Below are 16,223 nucleotides of genomic sequence, written 5' to 3' on the forward strand. Positions count from 1 at the left end.
GACCCCCTTACCCTGCACACTAGGGCTTGTATGCCATTGTAAGAGTGCTGCGGCCCATATGCGAGGTCTTGGAGGCTGCTGTAATGTGGCCTGCAAAGGTGATGTAAAGCCATCCTTCCTCTCCCTCCAGGCCTCAAGCTTCATGTTGTGCCTTTAGATAAACAGCACATAATGTCACCTTCGGTGCAAAAAGTAATACTTCATGTTGTAGCGCTTGTTTAGAGGGGCTGAAGGCTGCACTCCATTCAGTGCTCCTTAGCCCGAAGGAAGAAAAAGGGCTGTAGAAGGGGGGAAAAGGGCTCCAAAAATAAACAACCCCATAACTACTTCCAGCTGTTAATATGTATCCCTATAGTGAGTTCCAGTCATGCTAGAAATTAGAGTAATAGCTTGAAATACAAATATATTTTATTGCAACCTCCCTATATTTCAATGTAATTACACCAGTCAGTTTGGCATTTTGTCCATTGAATAGCTAGACTACAAGCAATTTGAAATACAAAAGTTTTAAAATGTGGCAGTGCAATACTAAAGCAGTGATTTATGTGCTTTAGGATCTCTGATACAGCCTTCCTAGCATGGTATTGACTATACAGAATAACCCCCAAGTATTTCTTTAAGAAACAGGATTTTCATTCCCCTACTTTGCTTCAACCCCACCCGCCACCATAGTCTCTATCAGTGTTTCAATATCAAACACTGTACAGTTTTCCTAAGTTAACTGTTGATCTTGTCAAGAAAATTAGTCTTTTGCTGAAGCTGCACTTGAATTTGAGGCTTTCCACCTGTATATCAGAATAGTCTCCTTGTACAATGCAGTGGTGCTGTTTCTTTCCACTTCCTCCTTTCACTGCTGGTTTGTTTTTCTGCCAGGTTGACGGAGGTTATCTTGCCCTCTGAGAAATTCTACGAGTATTCATATACCTCCTTCATCAGTATTGTAATTTGATGTACAGTATCAACCACGAGGTAATAAGTGTTGAATGTTTGAGGTGGCCACTATATGATCAGCATTGGATAATCAAAAATAGAAGTCCAATGGATAAAGCTACAACCAAAATGAAGCTAAACTGACTCAAGGAAAGAATACTTTTTAAAATGGTTAAGTATTAAGACTGAGGCAATTCAAGTTTTAACAAGTCTGTCCTGTCAACTTAAATCAGAAGGTCAGACTTACCTAAGATACATAATAAAAATGAAGCTGACTTAAAAAGGCAGTTGCTTAAACCTTAACTGCAAACCTGGCAACAAAATGAAGACAAGTGAATAGGAGAGTAACACTACATGCTACTAAGACAAAGGCAAGCCACTACCCACTTCTCACTTTCACAAATAGAAACCACATTATAACTAATGATTGAGGTAATAACACTGAAAAGCCCAAAAGAGGTTCCTAAACACACTTAAGGTTACAAATAAATATTTATGTACACATTATACACAGCTGATTAATGGCTTAAATGTAGGTTCCTGGTATTTCAGTGTGGCAACAGTCTGGAATGACAGCACAGGTTAGGTCTATTTTTGAATTAGGATGTATCACTGTTTCTGACAAAGAAAATGCAAATAGGAAACACTGTTAATACCTTGATTTATCATTTTTGCAGCTAATAACTTCCTTTTGTGTAACGAGACTTTTGAAGATTTGTTTCACTCTTGGTCTCAGCTTAGAAAAGTCCACAAGATAATTACGTTTGTTTGTGTCTGAAACCCTAACATCTGTACTCTTCCTGAAAGTGGCTGAACATGTAAGCCACTGAAAATTACATCTAGAAAAAGGTTTAGCTTTGATTTTTTGATATTGTAATTTCTTTCCCATCATACATTAATCTGTAATAAATGACCAGTATGAACTGTGTTTATCTAGCCAGACTATTTCTATTTAAACAGGACCATTATACAGGAAGCCTCACACATGCTTTCACTCATAAGAAGCTTACTGTTGCAGCTGGTTCTTAATATAGGTTTCACTGGAGGCATAAGAGGAAATATGTTCCAGTAGCTAAATCCCACAAACAGGTCAGAACTCTGGATTTTATTCCCAGCTTTGTGACAGGAGCAACTAATTTGATGATTTTCAGAGATGCGGAGTATCTGCAAGTACTCAGCCTCTCTGGCAGTCTGGTAATGAGCCTCTCTACACCTGCCAACAATTCAAAGTGCAACTCTTTCATCACAGCCTACATCTATTTTATTAAATTCTGAACACTCCAGATTAATGCATCACGGTTTTTTTACTTTCTGAAGTTCGTTTTAGATATCTGCTTTCAAATAAAAACCAGGGTCCTTATTTCCCCAGATTTTTCTGAATCAAATAAGGTTCAGAAAATTGTCAAAAGCTTAGTCCTAATATTCAAGTTATTATACATAAGATGCATTCAGTGTTTATCTACCATGTACTATAACAAATTTTAAAAAGCCAGAGCAACAGTGTTGTGGTCATCTCCCTCGATCTTGGAGTCTTATCAGGATCTTCTGGAGAGCTGCTGGAGGCTTGAATCAGGGTTCACATGCAATCAACCACATTGCTGGATCCCTGACCAATATCACGAATCTGACTACTAAGACACGAACACACAGCTACACCTGCCCCAGCTCTGCAGTGAGAAACAGATCCAACAAGTTCCCACCTAAAGAGAATGATAAAGCAAGAAAGACAAGGAAAAAGATTAGTTTTTTCCCTTGAAAAGTTCACTCTACCACCAACATTTTAATTGAATTTGGTAAGTTCTCCATAGGACAAATGATGCCTCCAGTGTATAAATCTATTGGAAAACATTAGTTTGAATGCTTCACACTTCATTTAAAACAAATATACATTTACTCATAACTTTGTTTGAACTTCCATTTATGTAAATTGGTCAAGATTTGAAGAATTGCATCCACCCTACTCTTGAATATTTGTACTTATTTCCCTCTTTTCTGCACCCATACACAACCATATCTTGAGGCTAGGGAGATATAGGCATAATTTCCCTGCTACTTATCTCCTCTTTATTGAAAATAAAAATCTCTCAGGCAGGGAGAAGTAATGAAACTAAGATAATAACTTGATTGGATTAATCTAATCTTGCTTTACACTAATGATCTTATTGATAGTACTCTGACTAGAGAAACTTCCTTTACCTCAGTGAGATATACAGATGAGGTTTTTTCTCACTTACCAGTTTATATCACATAAAATTAAGTATTTACTCTTAAATACATATTGAAATTTACCCTCAAAAAACAAAAGCATTTAAGTAATGCTCTTCCTACTTTATTCAAGGCCAGGGAAAGAATTCCATCTATTTATATGGAAGATGGCACCTCTATGAAAATCAGAGTCACCCCTTGCCATAGATTTTCATAAAACCCTGTTGTTCTTAAACTCTTTTGAAGGAATAGATTTGTCTGTTAACTATGACAACCAAGGTCAAATCACAAACTAATGAAAGGTTGCAGAAAGTTACCTTTTCAATGACATAGGGCTTAACCTGTAACTGCTAACACTATGGGAGAGACTGAAGGCTTGGCCTAAAGTGTCAATGTGTGGTGATTGAATTAGTCTCTAATTAGAAAGGAGACTATAAACTGAAATCACTAAATACATACATAGAACCTCATTCTAGACTTGGAACTATGGTCCTAGAGAAAAAAGTAAATTCTTCACACCCATTAATGTAACTAGAATAAGTATTTTTTGTTGGATGTATGAACTTAGTCCATACACGACAGCAATTTTAAAATACACTTTCAGGTAATGTGACAAGTCTAGCATTTGCATTAAATATCCTTCAGGTGTCAGCGAATAATTGTTCAGTTACCAATTGAGGATTGGAAATTAACTCTTGTGCTCAGTTAGGATAGCTTGCTTTACAAGATGTTTAAAAAAAACAAAACAAAAAAACTGCATTATTTCTTCCTACCCCCTCTCTGGAGTAGCATTTTTGGATAAAGGAGAAAAATTATTCAAATAACTTTCATAGGTTAAGGGGCACAGTGATTCTATACTGTATACATGAAGCCATCTTTAGCTGTCTTCATCTAAGGATAGGTCTACACTGCCGGCGCTGCATGGATCGATGCAGTAGGGACTGCACAATCGATCCCAGAAATGCTCTCCAGTTGACACAGTAAATCCCTGCCGCCGCTGCCCCCCTCCCCCTGAAAAGAGTGAAGCTGCGTTGACCGGAGGGCATTTCCCGTCAACGCAGTACAGTGGAGACGTTGTGGTAAGGGAATGTTGGTAAGTCGACAGGAGATATGCAAGCTACAATATGTAGCTTGGGTATCTCCCATCAATGGCCTCCGGCAGTGTAGACCAGCCCTCACTCAGCAAAGCAAGCTTCAGAATTACCTGTTCATCACTGGATCAAAGGCTTCCACTGTGTTCAGGTATGCATTGCCATTATGACCACCAACTGCAAAAATTTTACCCATTAGTGTTGCTATGCCAACTCCACCCCTGGGGGTTGTAAGTTCTGCTACATACTCCCACTTGTTATTGCGAGGATCAAACCGTTCAACAGAGCTCAATGGAGAGTTGTCATCGAAGCCACCTGCAAAGACAGACATTACATTACTGTTTGTGAGAAGGGAGATTTTTCTAAGGCTGGCATCCAGTGGCTGTATAATGGCCACATTTTTCAAACATGGGTGCCTGAAGATAAGTACTTAAAAATCAATAATTAGGTAGCAGTGTGTGGCCTAGTGTTCAGAGGTGTAAAAGTTAAAGGAACTGGCAGGTGTTCACCACTTCTGAACAGATAAGACTGGTCTAGGTGCTTTAATTTTGAAAACTTTGGACCCTGTGGCATAGTGATCATAAAACCATCCTTTGTTTTTATTCTTCTGCCCCCCCCCGGAAGAGTGTGGAGTCCTTTTGCTTGTTTCCTCAGCACATGCATACAATAATTCTCAGAATAAAATAGGGCTAGACTTACTCTTGATGAGAATATTTTCTACTCTGTAAAGAATACCATTCTGTACCATGAAAACGAGCAAGCATTGGGTAAGTACAGTGACTTTTCTAGAGACAAAGAAAGAGACTGTATCCACTCACAGAAGTATGCATTAAAAACTCAATGCCCTGAAGTACTTAACTTTTGGTGTTTTCTATTTGGTTATTAAGTGTTAATATACAATGAAACTAAGCCACAAGGGAATCCCAACATCACCTGTTGTAATGACCCAGAGAATCTCTTAAAGGATTCATTAAGGCCAGAGACTCATTTCTATGCACTACAGATTTCACCATGATATTATGGTTAATCCAACTGTAGATTTACATGAATACAGTCTTGTTATAGTTATAGTCATGCTGTCCATTCTATTTAAGGAATATTCGGGCTGCCTTGTTTTTGCAGATTATTCAAGCTTGCCAACATTCCATAACATGCCAGAAAATAAATTTCTGTAAGTGCTGCAATCTTCTTCAGATCCACATAGATGATAAAACATTGTCAACTAACTAAAAGCAGTCATGAGGCTGCCCCTTAACCTGTACCCATCTCTGAACATCAGTAGTAAACTACTCAGCTGTGCTTCTTCCAGTTTTATTGCTCCTGTAAGTGACACTGCAACTCTTTAAAAAAAAAACCAAAAAAAAAAAACCAACCACTACACCACATACCACCTTTCTACCTAGATCCTAAATAGTAAAAACTACAAATGTGTGTCTTTCAGAAAAGGGGGAAATTCTATGTTTTAAAGAGAAGGCTATAGTAAGAATCTGTTAGCAAGTTCATTTTTAAAATCTCTCACTGATAAAGTTAAAGATAAAAACCAAAGCCAGTTAAGATTATGTAAAATTTCATGTGATATCCTATGATTCATATTGCAATTCAATGGTATGTATGCACAATTAAACTAGGTATAATTTAGTTTGGGAAACAGGATTCAAGGTGAAACTGTAAAGAGGAGGAGTTGAAAAATGTCTATAAAAATAAAGACATTACTGAACTCAGGCATACAGTGAACAAATGAAAAGGTGCATGATATATACACACACACACGTACATCTCAAGGTCTATTTTTAAGGGGGAAATTATACTATCATTTACTTCTGTATTTTCTGAAGAGTAGATGTCAAATCACTGTGCAATGAATCTGGTATTAATTAAGATCACATCACAATCTTAAATGAAAGCTTCACTTTTAAATTTAACACAAACCCAGTGAGCACACGATCTGTAACTGCATTGTGAAATGCAAAGAAAATTGCACCACTCCTCTCTACCAAAGGGAAGCACTGATTAGCTTTAATGAATTGTCCAGCGGCTTCGAAGCACTGAATAACCATTTTGTATCTGAACTGAAAAAATTAGATAAGGACCATTTAGATTTGTTTAATGCTCAAGGGCGCCTAGTCTTACACTCCAGCTGCCCCAGCTCTAACTAAAATAAATCACAAATACCTGAAGTGCAGTAGTACAAATCTAACCCATGGAATTTATTAATATCCACTTCAATTCCACTCCAGTTTCCCATCCTTACAGTTCCCCCTCCGCTGCCTATTTGTAAATGCTTCTGGGAGGTGTGGGAGAATAAGCATTGCAGTATGCCCCAAATTCCAATAGATTCAGAATTTTTCCCCCCAAAGCTGCCAGGCCTTGGTGAAAATATCTTGCCAGCAGCGAAAAGAACCTTCTCATTTATAGTAATGGCATTGCAGCCTCTGCTGACCTGATTAATATTAATGTTGTTGTTTTTACTTCTCCCGGGAGCTACTTAAAATTTATAAAATACTTAGATTTATAACTTATCATAATAGCATTTTCATGTTGAAATAGCTTGATTCTCAGTCACAATCCATATTTTTATAGGACAAAGTGTCTCTCTTGTATAAGTTAGGAAGAAACACTCCTACTCACCTACAACATATAAGCAACCATGAAGTTCACTAACCCCGTTGCCAGCTCTTCGTTGACCCATCTCTTTTACTTCTATCCACTTGTCCAGATGGGGGTCATATTTCTCTACACTGGAGAGAGAGGCTACACCATCATTGCCACCAACAGCATACACATAGTTCTGAAAGAAGATTGAGCAGAGAAATTACATGCAAATGAGGTAGCCTTTCATACAAAAAGTCAAAAGCATCTTTGTAGTAAAATTCAACATCACTGCATTGTCCAGCTCCTTTACATTGATTTTTTAAAAAATGAATAGTGATTGTATAGGAATGTGCACTGACCCTGGAATGTCTGTCCATCGCAAGGATCAGATATTTGTAGTGTGCAGAATGCTTATATTACAATCATGACCAAGAAGTTAAAAATACAACCATGTACATTTATTTAAGAGTTTACCTCTCTTCACTATTTTTATAACAACCCCCAGAAAGACTGAAATTTTGTTTTTCCCACGTGCAAACACATTGTTACTAGTGCTGCTAGTTTTTTTAAAAAAACATTTGAAGGTGGGGGATATCTGAATACATGGATTTAAAAAACTTAATTATGTTTTAGCACTACTAATTTTCACATTGTATCATTCATTTAGTGTTACATTTTGCCTATCTAAATCCACCTGCTGTCTTAACTGGAAACAGTATTTATTTCTTGTCCTCAACTGTTGCCATGTACTGTTAATAAATATGTCATGTTGCACTCCAGAGACGTGCAACAGAGGTGCAAGTGGTGAGTGAAATTATTTCAGTGTTTATATAGCTGTGAAGTGCTTTGGGGACTGTTACAAAATGATATTGGACCTGCTTTTTCTAATGCTTTGCACCTTGCGTAGTCATTTGTGTTGGTGCTGAGTGAGTGAAGAATTCCTATCTGGTAGACTATTCCATCCCTTATGCAACAAAAGGTGGAAGTGACTGAAGAATCAAACACAGTATGTTTAACACAGCAGTCATGACAAATCTGACTCTCTTAAATGATATCCATAACCTTGACTTTTCTCACCTTTACACAATATGGTAATTTTTGGGAGTGCCAACCTACTGATCATAGGATCAATACAGTACTTATTTGAATGTTACAACAACGTGAATGCACACAGTGGAGTTTGGTTAGAACACTAATGTTAACACCCTGAACTTTTGCAGAAATTGCACAGTATTTCTAATGGCGTAAGTGGTCAGTACCTCAATTTTAAATCTTATTTGAAAGGGAGCCCACTGCCCTAGTACAGTACCTCATGCCAAGCCAGGGCCTTGTTTCAATACTGACTCAGAAGGAAACATTAACTTACCATGAGGGCCACTGAGCCAACTCCTCCTCTGGGAGTATTCATTGATGCTACTCCACTCCATCGATCAGATTCAATGTCATATCTCTCCACATCACTGAAGCAAGTGTTGTCATCTAAGCCTCCTATGGCATAAATGGGGCCACCAAGGGAGGCTAGAGCAATTCCTCTCCTAATAAAATGATAGTATCAACAGTTGAGTGTATCCTTGAAGGTACTGGAAAAAACAGTTAGACCAAGTGCAATTTTCTCTGACTGGCAACTGTTTCAAAATGAGAAATAAAATATAATGGAAACCAAAAAGGAAATGAATGCTCTAATGCGGATATCTGAGATTTTTTTCATTACACACTGAGGCAGGCTCTTTTTTTTTTTTTTTTGGGGGGGGGGGGGCCTGTCTGCTCTTTAAAGTGTAACACTATCCCAGTAGGAACATGCAAATAAATGCCATTTAAATTAATGGGTTTTTTTGTTTTTTGCTAAATAGCATTATTAATACTCCACAACACAATCCTTCATTGAAATCTTGGTATACTGTTGTACAGGATATAATCCATAAAGAATGTGTATGCAAGTACTCGAAGTTTATCTGTCTTCTATAGCTAGTGAAAAGAGTAAAATTAGCAAGAATCTCAAACAGGATTTTCGTCAATTTCAAAAGCCCCCCCCCCCCCCAAAAGCAAAAGAAAACAGGCAGCTGTTGAATGCAGGAGCACCAGCTTGTGTTCATAAACCCAAAACCACCAAAAACCTAAGAACTCAGCTGAGCCTGCCTGTTTCAAACATATGAATTTTCTTTTTAAATGGTAGGCACCAGGGTGTAGGTAAAAAGCTAGACCACAGTAACTTTTGGATTCTTTTCTTCAAGAATTGCTTGCTCCCTTGTTATTTAAGAGAAATTTACCTTTTGGTGTTCATTGATGCTTTCATCATCCATTTATTAATGACTGGATCAAACATTTCCATGCTGCCTAAATGTTCATTTCCATCATGCCCACCTACTGCATAGACTTTACCTGAAGAATAGAGAAGCATTTTGATTTAATGGTGGGTAGGCATCACTTTGGTTTCCAGAAACACAAGATCACCACAAACAGTTGGTGATATACATGCCCAAGCCTATTTTCCAAAATAGCAGCACACTTTTCAGTTGCAAAAGTAAGGTTTGAAGGTTTAGAATCTGTGTATATTCTTAAATTACAGACTAAGCCAGAGATTTATCTTAAAATGTCCTATAAAAGCTGCTGTTTATTGAAACAGCATGCTGCAAGCTGTTCAGCCTCTACACAAAATACTTTAAACAAAATAGTTTAATATTTAGAGGCACAAAGGAATGTATGCTATCTGAAATATTGTTTTCTATTGGTTCTGTTGTAGTAATGTAACATATGGGGGAAATGCAACTCAACAGTTGAGTTCTCAACAGCTCTGGAAACCTGGCTCTAAACTCAATTTTTGGGTGCCCAACGTATCAAAATTGGTGGCAATCTTGGAAAATTATGGGCTAGAGAACTTGCCCAAAGCTGTGAGGAAGTAGGCTATAGACCGTGAATAGTGATCTCGCTGGAACTCTGATTGGTGCCATAGTAACACAGGAATGTTTTCAGACCTGAAAAATGGCTATTTAGTAAACTGAAACATGTCCAGTAATTTAGCCATGATATGGGACAGGCTTTTCTTATTTTTGAGTATAAGCTATTCTTGTAGTGGGTAGAATAACTGAACAATTAAGTTACTGCAAAATGACTAATATAAAGTTGTGTTGTTACTAACCTCCCACAGAGATTACACCTACATGTCTTCTCCTGCTGTTCATTTCAGGGCCAAAGAACCAGTTGTTTTTGTTTATAGAGTAGCATTCAATGCTGCGAAACGGGTCACCTGATCCACCTCGGCCACCAACACAAAACAGCATGCCTGAAGGAGAAGAGAGTAAATATTGGTCTCTGAATGAATAGCCAACAAAACATAGGCAACATTTTTACTGTGAATGGAGCAGGATTACAAAATGAACTGAAGACAGGCACTTTTCCCCTCCCTCTTGGGTTACATTCAATACAGCTACACTTCTGCATTTGTGGCAATGACCTCACCTTTCATCTGGCAAGAACCATGCAATTCTGGCATGCAAAATGACAATCGATGTTATTGTGCAGACTCCAAGAACGTAACAGGATTTTAGACACTATAGTTATTTGACTGGGGAGACAACTATATTTCTTCTGTTACATCTAACTGGAATTTCTAGATCAGAATCTGCAGTCTGCATAACTCCAAGTACTTTGTAAATGGCAACTCACTGCTTTGGGGGTCAACTAATTGTCAAAAAGAAGCAAAAATATTGTTTTTCTCCCCCAGGAAGTAAACTCTGTAGGGCTTGTGTATCTTTTGTTTCCTGCACAGTTCCTAACATTAATATGCTTTCTGCAAGCCCTGCCTTGAATACTGACATTTGATCTAGTTAAACTAGTATTTTAAGCCACTGAAACTATTTTGTTTAAAAGTTTTTAGTAAAGGTGGTGCTAAAAATTATTCACTCCACCTAAAACTTACATATTTCTTCTTGAAACATTAATGAAGTCAAACAATTTACTCCACACTCCCTATCTCTACATACATTCCCCAAACACTTCCTCAGTATTGGATAATCAGATCCCTATTTAATTACCAGCAGTCTCGTTCCTTGGGGTTGTGCGGATGGAATACTGGAAGTCTGGCACTGCACTGCTGCTCAGGTGAAGGTGGTAGTTTCTTGCTTCATCCAGTAAATCCCTGCATTTGAGATTCTGCTTGATGATCTCTTCTTTTGCCACAATGCCCATAAGGAAACAAATGGGTAACAAAGGCAGACGTACCTGAGGGGAATGTACACAGTTCTAGATAATAAGCTACTCTGAATTTGTTGAGCCCTAGAGCCAATGATTAATACAAAAGTATACTCCTGGGCTGTACTCCTTACTGCAGTAATTTATCAGCTCAAAAATCACACTTCAGTGAAAGGAGTAATAAAAGTCTATTCAAATACAGCTTTATTCTTCCTGGGAGAATGAAGGAACGCTTCTTTCACACCTTGTTGTGCACCTGCAAGGTATGTGTAGCTAGATGCAGCAGTGAAAAGCGGGCTGCGTCCACACTCATTGAGGTTTGTAGCTACGCACAGCGATGAAAGTTCCCAGCAGGGGAAGCTACTGGAGCCTTTCCCCGCTGCAGTGAAAGGGTATGTCTACCCTGCAAAAAGACCCACGGCAGCAAGTCTCAGAGCGTGAGTCAACTGAGCTTGTGCTAGGGGGTTAAAAATAGGAGTATAAACATTTGGGCTCAAGCTGAACCCCAGACTCTGAATCCCAAGGAGGGGGGAACTGCAGGCTGTGCTCAAGTGTCTATAGTGCTATTTTTAGCTCCATTGCATGTGCCCCAGTCAGTTGACCCAAGCTCAGACTTGCTACTCCAGGGTTTTATTTTTTTTGCAATGTAGATGTACCCAAAGACCCCAGCAGTAGGGAGAGTCTCTGGCAACAGGATTTTATTACTAAGAATGGGGGACGCTGAGAGAGCATGTAGAGAGAGCCCTGTGGGGTACAATACATGTAGGGCATTCTACTCTATTCACCTAAGCCATGCCTCATAGTTTATTATTTATACCCATCCTAGCTGGGCATGCAATATTTCCATTCTCTGTGCCACTGCAAGTGTAAACATACCCTCACTTAACTAAATTCTTCATATTAAAAAAAAGTAGTTTGCTTCTAGGGAGAGGTTAGAAAATCCAATTGCTTGCTCCAGGGGGAGTGGGCTAAGTGGAACTTTAACTACCTACAATACAATAGTTGTTACACCAGGCAGTGTGTCATGCACTGCCACATACTTTCCTTCTTTCTCCAGGTGACTGAGGCCAGGGCTTTACTTTTGCTGATATGCCGAAGGAGGAGGGTTTTTTACGACACTTCTAGGCCTGTAAAAGCCCTAATGTAGACAGTTATACTAGCATAAGAGTGTTTTTGCTAGTATAAATTTACTTAATTTGGGGAACCACTATAACTTATGGCACTTTTTTGCCAGTATATATCTGTCTATACTAAAAGAGTTTGCTGGGATAGCAATAGCAGCAAACCTTTTCTATCGTAGACCTTGCCTGACAGTATAGGTTAAAGGATGCTGAGAGCTAAGTGGCAGAGTCCCCAGAGGTAGTGTGGAGCAGACCAAGCAGCAGAAAGGACTAGAAATGTAGTAGTACAGACCAGCCAAATCAGGGAATAAATCTTTGGTGCCAGATTAGCAGGGGAGGTTCAAAACTATTAAGCCTAGCTAGCAGAAGAGACTGGACCAGGCTGAGACACAAGCAGTGGAGATGTGGGGGTATTATAAATGCATTATGGTGGGAAGTTGACAGAATTTGGGCACCATGGAGCCATTTTTCATTAGGCAAACTGATTTCTGTTTTCTGACTAGAAGGTGGAGGTAGGGTTCCCCCCCCAAGTCCTGTCTCCAAATGTTTGCCCAGAAGCTTTGGGGACAAAATTTAAGGGTAGCCTTGCACATAGAAAGTTTCATGCATTAGCTGCTAATGGTTAGTACCGACTGTACTACCTGGAGCTTGGTACATTGAGTCTCTGGGAGAAGTCCTCTTAAACTGGCGTGTTTCTGAGAGGTTGCCTAGAATCCCCTTTTCTACAGTGATTTCACCGCTGCAGATCCTGTTCTCTTTTCTCAGAACTCGGGGGATAACTGAGGCCAGCCCCAATGAAAATTCAGGATCCAGTTATAACGAACTCTTAAGTCTTAAAAACACAAGATTCATTACACTATAGTTTGAATGACAATTTTATAAAAATGTGAGGAATTTGTTTAGCATCATGATCCTACTTGTAGTTATTTGATCATATATCCAAACAGCTAGTCTGACATTAACTATGACAGACAATAATATATAAACATACACACAGATTACATCATATACAAGTAACACCAAGGCTCCATAGACTCCACATCAACGTAAATTCAGGAGTAAGGGGCCTGGCTTCTGCACAGCTGACTGGAGATTTTTGTAGCAGTTTCAAATAAATTTGGATTTTTAGTGTCCAATTAAATTGACAGATGAGTAATAAAATCAATCAAATATTCCTTTAAAATGTAATGTAATCTCAAATTAAAATATACTGCCTATACATTTCATTTTCAATCTACTGCAGAATATTTACTAAACACAAAACTGCATCACAGGACTTGTCTGAGGAAGCTGGAGCTTTTGGCAGCTAGGTATAGCTGGGGCTTAAAGTAATTTGAGATAGGGGAATCAGCACAATAGCTGGCCTCTAGTTACTATCATAATGCAATTAATAATGGTTCTGCTAAAATTATCTTAAGTGAAATAGATAACATTTGAAAGATCAGTTGTGTTTTCAAGTTTTCCCCTCATCCCCGAAGAGAAATAGGGCAATTTATACCTTCCTTAAGAGTTATTGCCAGTATCAATGGATCTGTCAGCACACTGTTTACATTTGGAAGGGTTGCTTTTTTTGTTTTTCAACCATAAGGAAAGCTTAGATTCTGGAACAAAGTTCTGCAGCAAGTGTATGGATTCACAGCATTAGAATCCAACCTGGGGCCATCTGGACAGTGTAAATATACACCAAACAAAATATACAAATTAACATACAGAATTAATTCTGGAAGATATTTAAATTTTTCTGCCATACATCTAACAGGTTTGCCCCTTTTGCTTTGCCCTTTTCAATAATTCCCTTTGAAAGCAGTGAAATCTAATGAGTTCAGATAATTAAGCTGCAAACTCTTCCAACTGAATGACTCTTCCTCCAACAAACTGCTCATACATAGTATCTTTGTTTTCTTAGGCCATGGATCAAGAAATGGATTAGCACATTCTGCCCTAAAAACCAAAAAAACACCCTGTGTATGTTCCAGAATTGATAAATTCTATCAGTGTTATATTTTATAAACCAAAAAGATAATGAAACTAATTACGATATTCTTTAAAAAAACCGCACCGCTTGATAATAGTGGTGTTCCCAACAGAATGTAGGAAGTATACCTTGTTTTAATACAACTTACAACTGTCTCAGCTTTGCTTTGAGTAAGGACAAATACTTATCACCAAAGAAAGCATTTCCTCCCCCAGAATCTTGTATTGCCACGTATATTAAGTAGTGATGACTTTATGTTTTCTATTTGACTAGGTATGCATTTTTAAACATTTTCCCCTCCAGATCAGATACTGCTTTCTGTTATTGGTAATTAACAAAGTCCAAGCACTAACGTAAAATTTTTCCTTTCAAAAACCGGTAAAGAATGTGACTTCCTTTTCGGAAATCCAAGGAAGGATCAGAATTACTTCTACTCTAAGCAGAAGATAACCATAAATTTGTGACAGACTGGTGAACCAGAGTAAAATGTCTTGCCTAGTAAAGGCTGAATATTAAATTGAAAAAGAGTATTCAACACAAAACTAAATCAATGAATTTTGACAGGGAAAGAAATACTTTGCATCTTTTGTCTGTGTTTTCCTTGCTCTTATAAGATCCATAGTTTTTACTATAAACAAAATGGATGGCTTCATCTCTGCATATTATATGAAAATATCATCCAATCTATGCATGTACCCCCGTCTCTTCCCTACCTGAGCAAGTATTTCATACAGCCATGAAGTATGATGCTGTGGATTAGCATGAAGCCACTTGATTGCAGCATTATAAACCTGCTCCTCAGTCTCAATGTTCAGATTGCTGGAGGACAAGAGTTTATGAAGGTGCTGAGGTGACATACTCACAAAGTCCTCACATTCCACCACTTCAACGAAGTGTTCACAAGCATAGCAGTCAGCCATGTCCATCAAGTCAATACGGTTGTGACTCTCTGCGAAGGCCCTCACTGCCAGGCAGTTTGAGGGATGAAAGTGTAGTTTCATATAATCACAGCAAGCTTTTGCTACTAGCTCCACCTGAAGAATGCAGGCTGCATATAGGAGGGGCTGGACATTATCGACAGTCAATGTAAGACGGGAGGAATAGACAAACTTCACCAAATCTTCTATTGCATCTCCATCAAAGTCCCTGATCTCAATCAATGTCTGTTTTGCCTCAGCCATTTCAGAAAGAAACATAGCTCTGAAGTAAGGAATAACACAAGCCAAAACCAACTTGTGGCAGGAGATTAGCTTTGAACCGACCTGTCAGGGAAAGAAGAGAGACTGTTTATATGAAAACTCAATTTTAGTCCAGTTTTAGGGCTTTAAAGAAAAGAAATGATACCAATTATAGCTGAGGCTGGAATCCTGGATTGTCATGCAGTTTTCTAGTGTGTTTGGTTTAAAAAACAAAACAAAACAAAACAAAAAAAAAACCAAACACAAAATAAATTATTTCCTCTTGTTGCTTATTTTTCGCATTTAGCCAGCTGCATAAAAACCCAGAAGGGCAGATTTCACTTTAGACATCTGACCTTTTAATTCAAAAGAGCAAGACAAGGCAACAGCCATATCCCTAGTTCAATAAAGGCCCTCAATAACATCTATTATTCATCTTATTAAAACCTCCCTCCATGCAGGACTTTTTAAAAAGATAAAGCAGAACTGGAATTCCCTTAAGAAAATACAATTCAGACAGAACTCTGGGGATTAAAGAGGAGATCACTAGTTTTTCTTAGCATACACACAAACTTAAAGTGTAAATGAAATAAAGTCTTTGCTAGTATGGGTCAGTGGCAGCCACACTAAGGAAAACAAGATACAAAGACCTTATGGTCCCATCAGACTGCAGAATGGCAACGGTAGAAACTTTCTTGTCCCTCTCCCATGGTTAATACAAGATTGAGGAAGGAGGCAGATACCAGCTCTACTCCAGAAGCAGATGGGCAGGTGTGTGGTGGGGGTATAGGGAAGCAGACCAGCGATTGCTTCTTCCTGCCAAAAATATCAGGGGCCAGATCGTTCACTGATGAAAATTGTCATAGATCTGTTAACTTCAATGGAGATATGACAGTTGACACCAGTGGAAGATCTGTCCCCAGGAATGGAAGGGAATGGCCCC

At 38.5% G+C, this 16,223-nt stretch overlaps 1 protein-coding gene across 2 annotated transcripts in view; it reads right to left on the bottom strand.

Moving 5' to 3' along the window:
• Positions 1 to 520: 520 nt before the first annotated feature.
• The window catches only part of KLHL8 (kelch like family member 8), a 45,123-nt gene continuing 29,420 nt past the window's right edge, over positions 521 to 16,223 (bottom strand). For both annotated transcript variants that reach the window (XM_067557137.1, XM_067557136.1), the window contains exons 3-10: positions 14,816 to 15,364; positions 10,850 to 11,036; positions 9,955 to 10,098; positions 9,086 to 9,197; positions 8,185 to 8,353; positions 6,855 to 7,014; positions 4,340 to 4,541; positions 521 to 2,630 (exon numbers count right to left, since the gene is read on the bottom strand). In XM_067557137.1, the coding sequence (XP_067413238.1) occupies positions 2,507 to 2,630; positions 4,340 to 4,541; positions 6,855 to 7,014; positions 8,185 to 8,353; positions 9,086 to 9,197; positions 9,955 to 10,098; positions 10,850 to 11,036; positions 14,816 to 15,364 (1,647 nt within the window). In that variant the 3' untranslated portion in view covers positions 521 to 2,506. The remainder of the gene's footprint in view (positions 2,631 to 4,339; positions 4,542 to 6,854; positions 7,015 to 8,184; positions 8,354 to 9,085; positions 9,198 to 9,954; positions 10,099 to 10,849; positions 11,037 to 14,815; positions 15,365 to 16,223) is intronic.

The sequence above is a fragment of the Emydura macquarii genome, unplaced genomic scaffold (genome assembly GCF_026122565.2).
Source record: "Emydura macquarii macquarii isolate MOO-44397 ecotype Brisbane River unplaced genomic scaffold, CSIRO-AGI_Emac_v2 contig_1790, whole genome shotgun sequence".
Taxonomy (NCBI): Eukaryota; Metazoa; Chordata; order Testudines; family Chelidae; genus Emydura; species Emydura macquarii.